We start from the raw sequence: 16,649 nt of genomic DNA on the forward strand, positions 1-16,649 counted from the left end.
GGTAACCTGGATTTCTATTCTGAGGACCGAAGGGTCTGAAGTTTGGTCGTAAGGTTGAACCTCGGCAGAGGTGACAAGTTACCATTCAGTTGAGCTCGAGTCTGTCGTAGTTCAGGGAAGGTTTTTGGGGTTTTTCGTTTGTGTTTACGTGAGATTTGGATTTCTATGAATTCTATTGTTGATTTAATTGTAAATTCCTGAACTAAACTCTATGCAGGGATTTATATGATTTCTATTGTTTTCTTTAATTGTAATCTCCTGAACTAAAATTCGACGCAGGGATTACTATAATTTGAATTGGGTGACTTTGGTGATCTCCTGAACTAAACTTTCGATACATGGATTACTAATTGTTATCTTGTGTGATTGTATGTTTGGTTGTGTTTGTGATCTTAAATATTGTTGCTTTAATTATCTCACGAGCTGAGAAATTATAAGCATGAGTAACGTGAATCACTTTAATTGAGTTTACTCATACGGGCTGAAAAGCTTACCGGGTTTGTTTTGTTCAATCCCGGTGCACTATTCTATGGTGTAGGGTTTATTGTGCAGGTTAGAATATCGGGTGATCGTTATCGAAGCTGAGGTGGACTTTCCGTCACGTGGGTGTAGAAGGGCGCTTATACTTGTAGTCTTCCGCTGTGTACTGAGTTGGTGAGAGTGGTTACACGTTGAATTGATATTCAGTTTAATTTGTAAACTATTGTAGTGTAATATGTGACTCTAAAGAACGAGTCGGTATTGACATTGTGAGTTCAGTTTGTTTAGTTACTTAATTTATTTGAAAAAATTTCTATGTGTGTTTTCTTGTGTTTGTTCTCGCGTTTCGGATTTGAATTTTCTTTATTCAAAATTCGGGGCGTGAAAGTTTGGTATCAGAGCGTAAGGTACATATTTGGTGATTGTCAGTACTACCCGAGTGATGGCCCGTCTGCAGCAGATGCCCATCTGATGCTCTACAGTACTGATATAATCATTGGGTATGTCGTAGTGTTAGGTGCCAGTCAGGGCATAAGTCTTTGGAACTTTAGGTTTGCCTTGTAGGTGAAGGGGTGGAGCTTTGTGTTGCTTCTTTGAGTTGTAGTCTTTGAGGAATGGGATCCTCTGGATTAAACTCTGGTGGAGTGGTCGAGGATGGTTTTCATGGAAAATCGTATCCTTTTGTGCGGAGTAGTCGTTTGGTTGTTGGGGTCATGGTGTTTGACCTATGCTTGTATCTAAAGTCGGTACAAGTGTTTGATCGAGTGTAGTTGTGCCTTCCTAAGTTGGATTGGCAGTGGTATTGGGTGGAAGGTGCTTATCTGGGGATAGTCATCTTGTTAAATTGCGTGATGTCTTAGTGGACCTTTTTCAACATACTATTATGTGTTTAAGGTGATACTGAGGTATCTATGCTGACCTTGTGTGTCACGCCCCTGATTTTTAACACAATTAAAAATCGATATATAACCTCATAATTATACATGCGTGAACGTTCAGCCATCAATACCAAATACCTGGAAAACTTTTTCCCTTTATACAACATACATATTGATGCCCTGAACCCACTATGTCAATATTGACCCGCCTACAGAGTCATATATTACATAAGCTTACGAATTAAATTGTCAACAACAAGATAAAATGCAAAAGCTCCTCAGAGTTTACTACATAGCGGAAGTCATAACAATGGCAAAGCCAATCAAATTTGCTTCCTACCTGTTCTGCTGCCAACAAGCTACCTCGGCTTCAGCCCCGATTATCCTACCCTGCAGGATTAACCCCTACACCGTTGGAATGGTGCACCGGGTTGTCACACAACAAACCCGGTAAGCTTTTGCAAGCCCGTATGAGTAACTCAAAACAACTCGCACAAAACTTACCGGGTTTGTTTTGTTCAATCCCGGTGCACTATTCTATGGTGTAGGGTTTATTGTGCAGGTTAGAATATCGGGTGATCGTTATCGAAGCTGAGGTGGACTTTCCGTCACGTGGGTGTAGAAGGGCGCTTATACTTGTAGTCTTCCGCTGTGTACTGAGTTGGTGAGAGTGGTTACACGTTGAATTGATATTCAGTTTAATTTGTAAACTATTGTAGTGTAATATGTGACTCTAAAGAACGAGTCGGTATTGACATTGTGAGTTCAGTTTGTTTAGTTACTTAATTTATTTGAAAAAATTTCTATGTGTGTTTTCTTGTGTTTGTTCTCGCGTTTCGGATTTGAATTTTCTTTATTCAAAATTCGGGGCGTGACATAAATAAAGTCTCTAGGAGTTAGATTCTCAATGATTCTCTAATTGCTTATTCTGCAAATAATAACAAATTGTTGTGCTGAACGTGAACTTAAGATATAGTCCAAACATTCTTACAATCTCCCACTTGGACTATCGTAAGTTCACTCAACAAGAATGTTATTGAAAATCAAATGTAGCAATCACTCTGAAGTGTGCACCTGAGAAACATGAGTTCTATGAATCTAATTCAAGACTCGGTCAAACTGCAACCATGACATAAAGCTAAGGAATGAATTATGTTTAACAAAACACAAGCACTCCAAAACTACTAATGCCACAACTGCAATCCACATGAGTCATCAACAAAGATATGACTGAAGAATACATGTGCTTGTGTATGAATCTGAGTCTTAATGCAACAAGAATATGGTCCTACCTAATGGTTTTGATCTCCAAAACCTCAAACACAAATTTCCAAAGAAATTTAATGAAAGTGTTTATCCATCTAAAAGATGCTGAATTGTTGCCTCAATATTCTGAGAGCAACATAAAATCAAATAGCTAATTTATAATCAAAGCACAAAAGGCCTTTATTAACATTGCAATAGCAATTTACCATGTTAGCATGAGATCTTTAATAGAAACTATAACGAAAGAGAAGTCCAAAGTCAAAATATAACAAGAAGATCATTGATAAGTAGAAGCTATCTACTCCCACTGAACCTGCCATACTTCAATGACATTAAACCAAAACAAACATGTATTCAGTACAACTTAATTTGCAGATAACAACGGAATAACTGTATTGCATATTGGCAGAAAAAGTCAAGTTGAGTTCAAGGAAAACTGATCTGAGAACATAGCCAAAGTAAGACAATATTCTTGTAGAAAATTACTCCTACTAACCCATAGAATTTTTAATGGGTTTCAAGAATTCTCATTGTAGTGCATCCAAAACAAAATAAGAACTTGTTCAATCCAAAGTAAACCTTAAGACATCTCCAACTTCAACAAACGGTTTGAAATAAGACTGATTAAGCCAAAAAACAATTCAAATATCCGAAACTAAAGAATTAAAAAATTTATAGGCTGCAAAATACACAATTCATTAATTTTTTTATTTTATTTATTTATTTATTTATTTTTTATATGAAAATATCCTTTCATGCCATTAAATTTAACCATTACTCCCACTATGACAATGAGAATAATGAAAGCCAAAAGTTGCAGATTTAATCAATTATTTAATAAATAGAACAATGTCAAAATCAAATACAAAAGATCCTTATAATAATAATAAATAAATAAAATGTAAACAAGAAAATACAATACTTTCTCCCCCTTTTTAAAATTTTTTTTTAATATATTTTAAACAAGAATCAATTTCATATCCAGCTGACTTGGCAAGAAAACATTTTGTCTATGCAAATATATTGTTTAAAATAACTGAAAATCTGCAATACATGCTTTTGGTGAAAATTTATTGTAACTTCAATGATATTCTCATGCACATAAAATCACAATATATAGCCAGAGAATAAGTGGTGATAAATTTGTGACTAGGCATTTTCTTCTAAAGATAAATCACAATATATAGCAATTTTGGAAAATCTTCCTTCTATCATCATTTGCTTTAAAACAATTTGGAAGCATTAAAACATGTTTGCAATCTTTTACCCAAACATGTAGCCCACAATAGCTTGTAAATTGTGGATTCCAAATCATCTTTCTAACAAGAAATTTATACCACATCTAAACCAGAAACATGTGAATGCATAAAACAAATTGCTATTGTACTCTTTCATATTCAAATACTTAGCATAGTCATTACATTCCAAAAATAATTTCAGGAATAGATTATTTAGTACTTGAAGATAAAGGTGATACTGTTTGCTATGTCTTACAAGTAATGAGAAAATAGTAGACACTTGTAACCATTATACAAATAATGATGTACTGTAGTAAGCCCCATAAGTGTTTTTATCAATGTCAAGCAACACCTGTTGGCACGAAGACTTGACATTCTGAAGTTTCTTATTCACAGAACCAAAATAAAAGAAAACATGTTATCCCTGACACAGTCAACACCTGTTGGCAAGAAGAAAAGATCAGTTATCTTTATATGCTTTCCTTTATTTTGTGGTGTGCTGTTTTGCATTTTAAGAACATGAAGTCATTCCTCTTGTTGGAGATACATTCATGATCCTGCTATGCAAAGACACAAGTTTCTTGATCTTATAACCTCTATGATCAATGAAGGATCCCAATGGCGGTTTGTTGTCTGCAACATGTACCATTGAGACACCCCAGAGACCTACGATCAAAGTTGGTTCGTTTTGTCTCAATCAAGCACAAGGCTTGATGAAACACCAACTATGCTTACAGTAAAATTTAACAAGACTTAATCTTTGGGAGATATTTTCTATATTTTCTTGTCAATAAAATTTTACATAAGCAATTAATATAATGATTATCAACATATGCAAAGAACAATGTAGGATATTCAAGATCATATAGGAGCAGTAAGACAAAAATGTATTCATCAACATATGATCATCACTAAATATCCTGATTAAATACCCAAGGCAGCATGCTTCAATTAAAAATTACATCCTTGACTGCTCTAAGCAATAATTGACAATCAAATATAAAATTTTAAAATATACAGTTTCCAAAGTTTCTTGAAAACATACCTTACGCTCCAAGTATTGCATAAAACATATCAGCGGAAGCAAACATAAGTGCAGCACAAAAGTATCTCTGCAATCTGATTTCAAGAAGTGTATCCTTGACGTCGAGTATCAAAATAATTGACACATAATCAAAAGCTTAATATACATTCTGACATTAGCGTAAAGTAGTTAATGAACAGACAACCTTGAAGAACTTATTCGTAACTAAATAAATGACACGCATTTAAAAGCATTGCGAATTCATTTGCTTAAATAATATCTCTTATGTGTATAAGAACATATGGTCAAAAGAAGAAATTCCAATAACCAATCACAACATTTAATATTCATTTCGAAATTCCCCGAAATTCCACTATATTCATCAAAGCCTAGTTGACGCATGTTCAAATTAAGACACGCTAGCTACCATAAGCATACAACACAAAAGTAAACTTTCAATGGAGAATATAGTTGTACTCTGATTCCATATGGCATTCACAACAATTGACTGAAGATTAAAAACAAGTGTTATAAGAATGCATGAATTTCTCTGAGCAGTTAAAAACATTCATACCATAAAAGGTTCTCTATCCTGCATAAGGAAAATCTTTGCTTTCAATTGCTACAAGTTAGCAACATATAAAGTGATCACATGTTAGCAAACATGAAGCTAAAATTAAGACAAAATATTTCGCGTAATTAGCTATCAAGCCTGTTATCTATCAACAATAATTTTTATTGCATATTTGATATTGTATATGTTTTTTTTTTTTTTTTTTTAAAAAAAAAAACCCCACCCCATTCCCACCCTTGATGGGGCTCGAACTCCTTATTGTATATTGTATATGTATATGTCACTGTGTAAAATTTTCCTTCTCTTTATATGCATGTACAAATACGAAATTGACACAATATTCAGGTGCTTTATCTTTAATAGCAAAAAAAATTTAAACCACAAAATTTGGAGGCATAATTAATGATATGAAGACTGGGAGAAAAGACCCACCATATACCAATTATATATAAGTTAGATCAATTGTCACTACAAAATCTAAACTTTGAACATTAGCAGTGTTTTCTCTCTTCATAAGGTGATTGAGTCCAGTGTCCCACGATACAAGTCTCGAAAACCATAGCTATAAAGGTTGATGGATCTAGAACTACTGCATTTACCCTTTAGCAACCAAGACAATTAATATGCCCTCATTTTAACATTATATATGTGATGACTAGTGTTTATCAATATCAAAATAATAAATTTGTACTGTTCATGCAAAACTGCCAAATACAAATATGTCAGTACTGATATGAAGTTTCTATATAAACACTTCCATGGTCATAACATTGCCAAAACAAATGCATAAAAGCAAAAATTTGAAGATAAAGAAAATTCAAATAGTATGTGTGTGTGTGTGTATATATATATATATTTTTTTTTCTTTTCACTACTTGGCAAACACATAACCATCGATCAATGAATCAAACGTACAAGTAGCTAGTACGTTATAGGCAAAATAACAGGCTTCAACAAATAGCAAAACCATTGAAACCTACAATTCAAGTTTCCTTTAGTTAAATCCCATAAAAAATTGTTAATAACAAACAAGTCGATTTGGTTTCAACAAACATATGACTAGCATATAACACGTATTGGTAGCATATATAGAAAATTTAGTCCAAACTTACTGATACCACACACACACAATATGTATATAGTTATCAATTAAAATGACCCTTAGACAATTAAAGAGGGATCTATAACTATATTGATGTTTACAATATCAAAATGGAGATTCTTTAGCAATTTCCATATATATATATATATATATATATATATGCTACCTGCACGTTTCTTAAGAGCCAATAAAACAAAAATTTTGGTGTCCAAATTATCAAGCTAATATACATGCTCACAGAAGTAGTGTGAGCCTTAAACATTTATTATAATGATGAATCCATGATATTCAATAAATAAAATTAGTATAATGACTATAATCCCAGGACATATGTATACAAAGTATAACATACTAATAGAAAACCCAGCCTGTGAAACGTATTTTGGTCTTCACAATCATTGCATGTATTTTATAGTAACACAAGCATCATTATTTTTTCAGTAATAATGCAAGTTTATGATTTTATGTGCTAGTATAAATGGTAACAGAAGAGTGCAAGAAAGATAACATGAAGCTTAATTGTGTTACCGGACTGCAATTTGGTTCAATCATACTCTTCCTCCATAGTGGTGTAAACACTATGCTGATGCTGCATCCTTAATTGAAGTACACAATTAGATTATATCAACTCAATAAGTCTAAAAACCAATCACTGAGAATAACAATTATGCATGCTTATACATCTATATGTACACACACAAATATTGGGGATAGAGAAATTCAAAAAGTGATAGTAATTGAAATTGCTCATCTGAATTGGGATTGATCCACCAGCGGTTCGCCATCACTTAAATATGCAGCAAGGATAATGGCTCATTTTTGTTTATGAGGTGACATCATCGTTTCACTCCTAACTTCTCTTTCCTTTTGGTCTGCCACGCAGAAATAGAGAGGAGAATGGAATGCCCAATTGTTATTTTCTTTACCTCTATTATCGCCCTATTATACTCTTAATGAATCGGTAGCTTCCAACTTTTCAACTCCTTGGTTCCTCGTTCCAACACCAAAAGAAAACAAAAGATTTATGAATTAGACTATAAATAAAAGATCTATAATTTTGTGAAGTTGGCTCTGATACCAACTGTTAGATTAAATATAAATATAGATGACTTCACGAGATAATATAGATACAATTATATGAACATATATAAAATGAAGAATTATAATTTGATAAATGGATCATGAACCATAACCTGAATGGCCACTCAATCCAAGCCGAAGTCTTCTGCGCTTCTCTCATGTGATATTCTCTTATGGGGCAAGAAAAACTATATTACCGATGATGAGAGAGTACAGGGACCTAAGCCTTATATAGAGGCTTGGATATTCAGTATCCTCCCATAAAAGAAACATAATCATATTCCAATTAAACCTCTATTATTACATATCCATTTTGACAGACTAACTTAATAGCCAAGTCATATTAGATTTCCTACACTTTATTTATTCAGAATCCACATAAATAAAGTCTCTAGGAGTTAGATTCTCAATGATTCTCTAATTGCTTATTTTGCAAATAATAACAAGTTATTGCGCTGAACGTGAACTTAAGATATAGTCCAAACATTCTTACAAGATATTCTTGCAAATTATTAAAATCCATCTATTCATTAATATGCATAGATGTAGTACCTGATCAGCAAAAAGCTAAGTAAATAAAAGGAGCGACTAGCGAGGTCTTTTGGTATTTTAAAAAGATTGCTGCATATACTTACGTACCTGGGCCAATGCCCATATCTAGATAGCTCCTAGCTCGTTTGTTAGCCATCGAGTTGACTTATTCGAATATAGCTATTCAGTGTTATCAATAGTGGTGTCTCTACTTGTTTTCTTCCTTAGATTCGATCGAACTAAGTTAAGTCGCTGATCAAGGTTCTGAATCCGGCAAGGCATTGAATGGAAAAATCGATCGGAGCTCATTGCATTTCTAGTAGTTTTATCAAAAGTCCAAATCCTGTTTTGCTGATTTCTATATCTATGATATGTGTATTCTAAATTCAAAAAGATGAACTCTTAAATAATAAAACAAAAAACAACGGCGTCTCTGATATGCACAGAAAATCACCACAAGAATAGATACGATTACACTATGCTTGAATGAAAGGGTTTAATTAAAAACATTGTCTATTAAAAGTGTGAATGAAGACATCTTTTATGACATGTAAAATGGTCTTTTACGACATGCAAAAGAGGTCTTTTACGACACGCAAAAATGCAAAATGATATTTTACAGCACACAAAATCAAAGTTGTAAACCATCTTTCATGGAGTGCAAAAGAGTGTTTTACGACGTGCAAAAAATATTTTTTACGGCGCACATTTTGTGTGCCACAAGAGAAATTTATCTTTTATGACATGGTTTTTTACCACACGTTTCTTTGTGCTTAAAATTGTCTTTTACGGCACACATTGTGTGTCGTAAAAGACCAATTTTACCCTAGTGCGTGCGAGAGAAATTGATTGATCTTATGCCGGATGAAAAGAAAACGCTCAAGAGGAAAATAGCAGCTAGATAACTTTATTGCATAGAGAGGGGAAAGCTACAACAGCTTGAGCTTCCATGTAGACGAAGCAAATAAACATTAATTAAAACAAGCTAGCTAGGCTAAGTTTCCCTAGCATACACGGGCAGAAAAACTTGAAGCTTTGGGCATATTAATTACTAGCCTGAATCTAAACATGCACATTAACCATACTGATCGACAGGGTTGCGCTATTATTAGTTGTGACTTGTCATCCAGGTTTGGCTTAGGGTTCTGCACTATCAACTGCCTCACCAGAGTAAGAGCAGCACCTTCTGCACCCTCTTCCATAGTTAGGGCGCCTGCAGCAGCCATAGTAACACCCTCCTCCTCGTCCTCCTCCATAACCAGGATTTCCTCCACCGTAGCCTCCGCGGCCGCCATTACCACCTTGGTAGCCACCTCCGGGGCCTCCATATCCACCGTACTTGGCATCATCTACGCCGCCAACATTGGAACTTGCAGTGGTCACCTCTGCATGCAAAGCTTAATCAACATTTGAACGAACGTTTAACTCTACTTGTATATAGTCACTGAGCATAATTAATTACCATTTTCCTTCTTAGTAGATGTCTGAGCGAGGTCTCTGCTTGCGGCCACGACAAGAACAAGAGCAACCAAAAGAGCCAAGAGAAGAAGAGCCTTGTTGGAACTCATTTTGATATCTCAGTTTCTTCAAATGTAAGTAAGAGATCGAGCTTGGAAATGAAGGAGTTTCCTCGTCTCTATTTATAGGGAGATCGAGAACTCAAGAATGTGAGAAAGAGGTCGAGAAAGAGATAAGGGGGACGTACTGTATGATTAACCCTACTGGCCACGCCCACTGACATTGATGAGGCACGTACTGTATAGTTGGGCGTTGGAGATCTATAGCTAAGCTAGTGGCCTAACTTGGATATGAATCGTATGATATTCTTACCATTGACTAAAAAGTATTCAACCTACTTTAGGTTTCGAAGTTTGGTACTGTGACCTTACACAAAAATATGAAGTTTTGAGCACGTATTCATTGAAAAGTCGATAATTATCAATATAAATTGATTTTAAAAATATTATAGATATCATTGAAACTAGTTTCTATTAACAATTTTAAAATGTATACTTCACAAAGACTTCAAATCAACATTCAGATGAATGTTTTAAATTTTAATTAAAATATTATTTATTTAACATGTTATCCAAATGTTATTTTAAAAATTCTCACAAAAAGACATTACAGCCTCAGGCCTTCATTCTCAAAATAATCACATAAATTTTCTAAGATTGTCTCGAAATTTTCTAATGGATTTGATCATTTAAAGAAAAATATTATAGATCACATGCAATATTCAGAGCCCGGAACATGATTGCACGTGAAAATTTTATGGGTTGCAGCATCCGCCCATAAAAGTAGTCGTGTGCAAGAGTATTTTTCCATCTAACCATTTCTCAATAATGATGCAAAGCCTGCAATAATTCTCTTCAATACCTAATAATTTTTCATGGCTCAGTGGCTCAAATGGTGCTGTTGATATGCTGGAGTTCAAAGCTGAACCGAGCGTAAAATGCTTGCTATGGTCAATGGGATGGGGTTCTCCCCAGTCCCTTCAAGGCTTCAACAAACCCAACGGAGCCAAGGAAACCATGTTTGTCATTCGTATTGGAGACAGTGGCACCTATTATAATAAAGAAGAGGGCAGAAATGGGACCAGAATTACTGAATTAGAACAAAAGGCATCGGTAAGTTCATACAAGTTTGTACTGACAATTTACAGAAGTTCCTTCCTGAATCTTTCATTCTACCTTTACTATGTACACCTAAACAATCATAAGTTTCCACAATTCTACACTGTTATAGAAACAAAGACATCTCCGGAGCTGGAATGAAGGGGAGAATGTCTTCACCAAACAACTGAAACAATGATACCAGTAGTTTCCCAGAATTCAATTCGTCCTTCCAGACCTGATTGAGGAGAGCTGATTTCTTTAGAGACTGAGCATCAGCCCCTTCTTTTCCACCTATGCTGTTTGAAATGCTCTCATTAGACAAACTTCTAGATGATGATGAGGGGCCTATATTGATATCACCTGAAGAAGCTTCTACTTGCATTTGAGATGGTGAAGAATTAGTAACCGATAAACCAGTTGGGCCATCAGTTGCAATTTTCTTCATGGCTGGTTGCTGTTCCATGAGCTCCACACTTCTCTTCCGTTTATCTTGTGATTTACAAAGAGAAGAAAAGTTAAAACTTTGCTAAATAATTATCTTGAAAACTGAGGTGTATACTGTTATCATTCATGCATACAAAAAATGAATGAGGTTCTTCTCTGTCTTGGAGAAGCATCCTAACCATCAGCTTTTCAATTACATAAAAACCTACTATATATAAGAACTAAATTTCATGCCCGAAAAGGATGGCAGGGAATTACAAAAAAAGAAGCACTTCTTCGCTGATTCAAGCACGGTTCTGATGTTGCAAGGAAAGCATACAAAACCTACAATCGGCATGTAGGAGGAGCCTAACCTCTACATTTGACTGTACCCTTTCATTTTTCTTCAAGAAATTTACAAATTTTTCAAGCAAAATCTAGTTCATACAGAAATGTAATTCATATCTTTACAAATTTTAAATTTTGATGTTGTGTAAATAGAAGGCATGCATTAGGTACAAAGCAGAATATAGTGTGCAACCCATATATATGCATGTATATTTCTTTAAGCAGCAAAACAAAATTATACGTCATTACACAAATCAAGATCAATTGGAAATGAATTCATTTTAAACCAAGAATACATTAACAGTGAACATTCCCAAATTCACTTAAAAAAACACAAGGAACTAAATTTCTTACTTGGCATAGTGAGAACAATTCTTTCATTGGTCTTCCAGAGAGATTGTGGTACAGGAGATGGCAACGTTGGGAAGATCTTCAGTCTATCATATATGCATTGCCCTGCCGCACTCTGCAATAAGAATGATATCATTAGCCAGCATTTCTTAAGATTTCTCCATTAGTATATGCTATACAGGCATAAAAAGGGAATCACCAACAAGGCTCCGTAAACACGCCAAGCTTCATGCCTCTTTATCTCATTCTTTTGCTTCTCAAGAAGCAGCTCTGGTTCCAGAAGTCGCAGATATGACTCCAGATTTGGCAGTATCAGAAGGCGAACCTACATTGAAAAAGAAGCAAAAACAGTTATATCCTGACCCCAAATATGACTAGGATGATATTTCCCACACTAAGAAAAGTTAAAAGGTGAATATTTTTAACAAAATGAGATTGAAAAATCAGCATAGCCTAGAAAAAGGGGGACACCGGACTTTAGAGGTAAACAGTTCAAATACTGAACTGACTAATTGATCTCCACTTTTCGTGATTTGTTTTAGATACTAGTTTTCCTCATGTTAAATGTGCAGCTATGCTGAGAAGAAAAGGTCTTGCAAATTTTGTTGCACCATATTAAACTTTCAAAGAGACAAAGAAAGATTAATAAAGTTAAAGGAGATGCAGATACTTGCAGCCAAACCTAACAGTACTAAAAGGTGTTAGATACTTTTTATCTTTCATGTGATTGTTGCAATAAATACTAAAAGGCCAAAGAAGAAACTTAATAGGAGAAACATGATGGATATATAATTCTAGTTGAATTTCTATTCCTTTTGTATTCAAGAACATTTTCAAGTTTACAAGCATTTCATGGTGCATAATTGAAAGGTTTTCTTAGTCAAGGAGCTTGAGATTTTACCACACTGGGCCCTAGAGCAGCTAAACCTTGAATTGCACCGTAGTGTTGAGTCAAGGTGCGTTTTGGGTCCAAAAATGCATTGACCAAAGTTTTTGTAAGTCGTGACTGGAGAGTATTATAGACATGCCCAAACCTGCAACACATAAAAAAAAAAAATTAAATTCCATGGGTAAGATGTGAATCTTACACCAAAATATCTGTTTGAATTTGAAAGAGATGCCATGTGGAGCAGTATTTTTAAAATTTTGCTAGGCAGAGTGACAGCAATGAGTGTGCTAGTTCAGTTTCTGAACAGAGTAACAACTCAAACAAGTGATCTCGTCTGACAATCTAACACAGATAAATACCAAAGGATTATCCAGAATCTGAACAGTATGTGCACTCAATCTCCATTAAGTAAGGTTGCCTAATGTACCAGGCTAAGAGTCAACTGACCAGGGACACGACCGTGACAAAACTATGAGGTTATAAATACTAACAAAAGATAAGTCATGAACATATAAATCAAGCAACAGAGCAAACCTCACCTTTTACAAATTGAAGCAACCAGATTCGCCGTGAAGTCTCTAAGTTCCCAATGGTTGTCAGCAAATCTGTTGCCCAATCTTTTTGCAACAAGGCAAGTAACTACAGATGGCATCAATTGGTGTAGCTGATAAAAAAATTTTTTTTAAAAAAAAAAAAAAGCCTTCTCAGAGTGAACCTTACATGAGGTTTACCTAGCAAAATAAAGAGAGAAGAAACACTTACATAAGGTTCAATGTGTATGTGAGTATTCTGGAGAAGGCTATGAACAACTCGCATCAGAGCAAACAGAAGTGGAAAATCACTCAAACCACGAGAAACCTGACATTAATTAAAACAGCTATTACCAAATGGCCATCTAAGATCCTCTGGCTATCAGCAATATGCCAAGATTTATCACCTCATCAGCTATAAAGCATGTGAAATAAGGAACTAATGGATGAAGTCCCGAATCAGTAGCCAAGCTCAATAGTGCTTTTTTAAGAAGAATAACATCGGACCTACTCACGACAAGCTCAGTGATTTTGTCAAAATATAGCTGCAAAGCCGACACACAATAGATAAATAAATAATAATGTCAACAAGCTGTAAATTGCAAAATGGAATGAAACATACAAGTCGACAGTGGGAGTATGCACCTGAAGCTCTCTAGACAATACATGCTTAACCGGTAATTTAAGCTCAACAGGAAGTCCATCATCCTTTTGCTCATACTTTTTGCCATCAGAAGGAGCTGCAAGTACTACAAAGAAACACAGCAGTTAAGAAACCCAATCTTAGGCTAACAATAACAGAGACATCAAAAATATTCTAGTTCAAAAGAAGCAGATGAAAATAGCTGGACTTCATAAAGCTTTTGTAGATTGAAATCCATAAGACATAAAAAGCATGTGACATACACTACAGAGCATTTTATACTTGCCAGATTACATAAAAACATTTCTCTAGCAATGAAGATATTAGCATTCAGGCTATAATATAACTTTAAATAGTGCTATGAACCCCAATCAATATTTATTTTGTTCTAAGCAATATGGGATGCTAAAGGCTTAACATTTTCATATTCTGCAGTTACCAAAACTCATAAAGTGGAAGTCTGATTTCTGAGCAGTAGCTAGGGGTGCAAATCTTTTAGAATACACTTAAGAGACAAACCTTCTACAGGTGCATTTTCCGGAATTGCAGGTTGAACACCTTCTATTGCTAGCCAGTGACAAACAAGTCCAGTATCAAGTGGGGCTTTTGGTAAAGGAGCTTCGATCACCTAAATCAAACAAAATATGGAGCATTTACTACAGAACATACCAAATCGTGTACAAAGTTCTATTAGTTTACTCAGTAGTTCTTACATCTTTGAAATCCACATCCTTGTCATCAATGTAAAACAAATCCCTATGTCCAACTGCTTTTTTGAAACGCAAGGGGCCTCCAGACACAAAACCATATAGTGGCTGGTACAAGAAGAATAAAAACAAAAATGAGATTGAAGATAAATTACATAAGATAAATGCAGTGGCTGATGCAGAGGGCCCATAGAGACATAATCATCAGTTATAAGATGCAAAGTATCACCGTTGAGCTGGTTCCAATTGAGCCCTAAAGTGAACACAACCTACCTACACAAAGAGGCTTGCACAAAGTTTTCTTCAACCAAACCACATTTTGGACCAAAACCATCTAATCTAACTTCATTTGACAAAATTGCAGTTCCATTTCGTAGATAAGTAAGGACGTTTTCTCCTTAGAATAAAATGGGGAAACAAACACTGATTCAAGTATACAAAGTTCAGCACAAAAGGTAAACACCTATTCAAAACTCAAACTGTCTATTTCTGCAGAACCCTATCCAATATCTTACAAAGACTAGTTAACAAAAGACACAAAACCAGCAAAACCATAGGAAAAATCCACCTACACTTCCTTTGCTGCAGGACTCACCTCGACATTTCTTAAATTGAGTGCACCATCGACATCATCGGCTGTCAATTTAGTTCTCCTCGAGTGACGCATACATTTGATAGCCTCCTGCATTTCCATTGCAAGTAAATCATACAATGTCCCTCAATCCACTAATATAACTAAACTACATTATCTCTCTCAAGTTCAATGCTTCAACACAAGCATAAACCTACTAAGCAAAACAAAATTAACCCAACTCTCACATATATATATACCTCCACCTCCGTAACAAAGAAGGTAACTTCTTTCTTTTTACCAATTAATTGATGGCAAAACAAACCCGTATTAGAATTACCTGCATGATCTCACGGAGGCGATATTCGACGTCAGGGGCGAGAGCGAGAGCGACATCTGGAGACAAATTGTTGATCCCAATGCTCTGTGAGATTACTTCAATGTTCTCTTTGGGCACAATGCTCATTCTCGAAGCTCACCCGCAGCAATTTCTCTGAAACAAGGCCAAGAATTCAACTTTTTGCAGTAAAAATTGGAACTTTATGTGATACCCAGAGAGGATTAGTTTTCTTACCGAGTGAATTTTCTGGGGCAAACAAAGGAAACCCTAATAGACAGAGATGAAGGTTTTAGCTGGGGAAGAGGCTCACTGTCAGATGGAGAAGGAATGGTTTTCCGGCAAAGGGTTTGTTATATATTTTATCGAACCCGAATAGTAACCCGTTTGTTTCAAAACAACACGACACGTCGTTTTATTGATGATCTACGACATAGAGATTCGCTGATGTATTATTAAACGGAAAAATTCTCATACACCCTAAATCCACCAATATACTTCCCATACACCCCACAAACTTATTTTTATTCTCACTCACACAAAACTTTCCACTTTTTCTCCCTATTTTTCAAAACCACTTACTATTCATCCCACTAATACCCCTCTCCATCATCGTTTTCTTTTATCTTACATAATTAGTTTTTGATAAAGCGTGGTGGGCTCATCTTGAATTTATTTGTCTAGACTATAATTGCATATTAAACTTCATCCTCTATATTCAAAGGAAAGCAGTTAAATTTTACTATTCATAATTTCGATCGTTGACAGACTTGAATTAATTGCTATCTGTAATTAATATTACGAGCAAAGAATTGAAGAAAGAAAGAAAAAATTTGAGAAAATTATAAGACTATAGAGAAAGTCTTAAAAGAGAAACTCTCGATTACTGGAATATCATCTTTAGAATTCAAACAAGAATCTATAAAGTTGAGCAGAATATTGAAAATCTCTTATATACTCTTAAAGAGGAACAATAACCTCTTGATTATATGAGCATTGGTTAGATCCGCAAATCACTGGTATTAGAGCTTGCAAAGAGCTCAAAAGGGGAATCCCCAA

At 35.0% G+C, this 16,649-nt stretch overlaps 2 protein-coding genes across 3 annotated transcripts; both read right to left on the minus strand.

Annotated features, from left to right (window-relative positions):
* Window positions 1-9,052: 9,052 nt before the first annotated feature.
* On the minus strand, window positions 9,053-9,796 carry LOC133743855 (glycine-rich cell wall structural protein-like). Its single transcript, XM_062171915.1, has 2 exons — window positions 9,636-9,796; window positions 9,053-9,558 (listed from the first exon to the last, which is right to left on the minus strand). The coding sequence occupies exons 1-2, from the start codon at window positions 9,739-9,741 to the stop codon at window positions 9,311-9,313; spliced, it is 354 nt and encodes a 117-aa protein (XP_062027899.1). The 5' UTR covers window positions 9,742-9,796; the 3' UTR covers window positions 9,053-9,310.
* Window positions 9,797-10,766: 970 nt separating this feature from the next.
* On the minus strand, window positions 10,767-15,931 carry LOC133725923 (transcription initiation factor TFIID subunit 6-like). 2 transcript variants are annotated; one of them, XM_062153339.1, is made up of 13 exons: window positions 15,828-15,931; window positions 15,594-15,746; window positions 15,278-15,364; window positions 14,689-14,790; window positions 14,495-14,603; window positions 13,978-14,072; window positions 13,740-13,877; window positions 13,565-13,660; window positions 13,342-13,466; window positions 12,815-12,947; window positions 12,113-12,238; window positions 11,917-12,028; window positions 10,767-11,280 (listed from the first exon to the last, which is right to left on the minus strand). In XM_062153339.1, the coding sequence occupies exons 2-13, from the start codon at window positions 15,717-15,719 to the stop codon at window positions 10,916-10,918; spliced, it is 1,614 nt and encodes a 537-aa protein (XP_062009323.1). In that variant the 5' UTR covers window positions 15,720-15,746; window positions 15,828-15,931; the 3' UTR covers window positions 10,767-10,915. The 2 variants fall into 2 exon arrangements, with proteins under 2 accessions (XP_062009323.1, XP_062009322.1); XM_062153338.1 differs by having other exon boundaries at window positions 13,978-14,081.
* Between the last annotated feature and the right edge of the window lie 718 nt (window positions 15,932-16,649).

This window comes from Rosa rugosa, chromosome 1, assembly GCF_958449725.1.
Source record: "Rosa rugosa chromosome 1, drRosRugo1.1, whole genome shotgun sequence".
NCBI lineage: Eukaryota > Viridiplantae > Streptophyta > Magnoliopsida > Rosales > Rosaceae > Rosa > Rosa rugosa.